This window comes from Habropoda laboriosa, unplaced genomic scaffold, assembly GCF_001263275.1.
Source record: "Habropoda laboriosa isolate 0110345459 unplaced genomic scaffold, ASM126327v1 scaffold65, whole genome shotgun sequence".
NCBI lineage: Eukaryota > Metazoa > Arthropoda > Insecta > Hymenoptera > Apidae > Habropoda > Habropoda laboriosa.
The window spans coordinates 4761328-4763387 of NW_017100254.1; the positions used below are offsets into that span (position 1 = coordinate 4761328).

Consider the following 2060-nt stretch of genomic DNA (forward strand, 5'->3'; position numbering starts at 1 on the left):
CAAAAACACAATTTTTAAATATTTACTTTATATTAATAAACATATCTCTAGTATTTAGAAATATAATTGCAATATTAGACATTAAACATAATTTTCGAATAAAAAGAAAACATACAAAAATAAAAAATAAAAACATCTTTTTAATATTTAATCTATGTCATGTGGATAAGGAAATGTCAAACTGTAGTATTACACACATATTCATTTTGAATAAATTCTAATTCATTAATTCTTCAAGTGTTTATTACAGGTAATTCATGACTAGAATAGTTGCATACATTTACTGCATCTGTAAAATAACTTTAGTAAGAAGACTATATATAGATTCATGCCTATATAATAGCAATTGAACTTCAGTATATTTTATAACTGATTTTTTATCAATGTATAAACACTGTTAGTGTTGTTAGTAACCCATAAAACCTAAATGTGACAGTGATACACAATATTTTCGTTTTTTATTAACAAGATTTCACCAAAATTGTTACTAATATGTATATTTACTGTACATAAAAATATTCTGCAAATGTATAAAGAAAAATATACATGCTATTCAAACATTTAGGTGTGTATCACTGTGTATCTACAGTGAAGAAAAATAAGTTTCCCATGCATATTCTATACATTTTATATGAAAGAATTCTGCATAAACACTTTCTTTTCAAATTCAGAGAACATATTTAATAAGTAAAAATTATATAATTGTTGATGTTTGCAGAAAGCTCAAGATATTAAGCAGAAACATACATATTACATTTAACACAGAAATGTTGCTTTCATATAAAATGGAAAGGCTATGTTGTACAAATGTTTTTATGTAAATGGTATAACGAAGAGATAATTTGAAACAGTGTTTAAAATATAATTACAAGAAAATTAGGTATAAATGATAAACTCATTCATACCAATGTAAGAAATATTTTCACATATAATTTTTATACAAAATTTAAATGTTTGAGTTTAAATCCAGTACTTCTACCTTCTGTGTAAATTAAGAATTACATAAGGTTCATCTGGATTAGTGGCGTCTGTGCTGCTAGGCTGATAGCACGGATTAATAGTGTAATTGAGATTAGGTTGATGAAAACTCACCGGTTGAATACTAGTCCTTCGTCGCTCCAGTTCACGATCATCGAGACAAAAATCTGAATCTGAATCTGCTTTTCTAACAGCTTCGTCCTAACACAAAAATATCTCGGGATAAAATACCTAACAGGTATTTAAATAATCAAAGTATATTTCCTATTTTAAATCGCACCTGCGTCATTTGTTGCGTTGTTGTTAAAACCCTAGCTAAAGGAGTACAACAAACGGGTAATGTTTCCAATAATGTAGGCCTGGAGTGAGTTAAAAGTGGTTTCATGTAGCGGGTATCAAAGTCACCCCAGATTCTGGCAAGCAACGCTTTTTCATTAGGTTTTATGCCACTGCCTGGTAAGGATCCATCCTGCATAGAATTATACTGTGAAATGTGAAGGATATTTTGATTATCCATCCTGTATGATAATGATATTTATTCGAATTTAATTAAATGTAAAATTATGCTTCTTAGAGATACTTTAAAAAGTATAGTAAAAATATTTCAAAAATTATAATTGATGGAACAAATTTTATGAAATAAATTTATGACAGTATAAAAATAATTTAAAGGTACAGCATGTTATACACTGTTTTTACAAAATGTTTAAGTTTACAAAATCTTTTATACAGTAAAATATTTAGCGTTATTATTAAGTATTAAGAACCATGCTTGATTGCTTATCATTACATCGGTATACCTCGTTAATTATGTTTGCATATGTTTGTTAATGAATATAAATGGATATAAATATTTATACACTACTAATCATCAACATACAGAATGGATAACAAAAACGATACGAAAAGAAATATTTAAGCGCATGCAGTTAGGAAATTAACGAAAATAAATTTGCAACTTTAAATATAAAGCCAAACATTTTAGCAATATTACATTGCAGTTAACTTGTTTTATACATATATAAATAAACACAAATTGAATTTTTAAATAGAAATAAATATAAGCATATTTAAGATTGTTA

The 2060-nt window shown here is 26.4% G+C and overlaps 1 protein-coding gene across 1 annotated transcript in view; it reads right to left on the reverse strand.

Moving 5' to 3' along the window:
* Window positions 1-2060, reverse strand: part of LOC108572338 (sodium/hydrogen exchanger 7) — a 10620-nt gene that overhangs the window by 3086 nt on the left and 5474 nt on the right. The window contains 2 exon segments of the mRNA XM_017934558.1: window positions 1003-1179; window positions 1259-1447. Of these exon segments, the coding sequence (XP_017790047.1) occupies window positions 1003-1179; window positions 1259-1447 (366 nt within the window).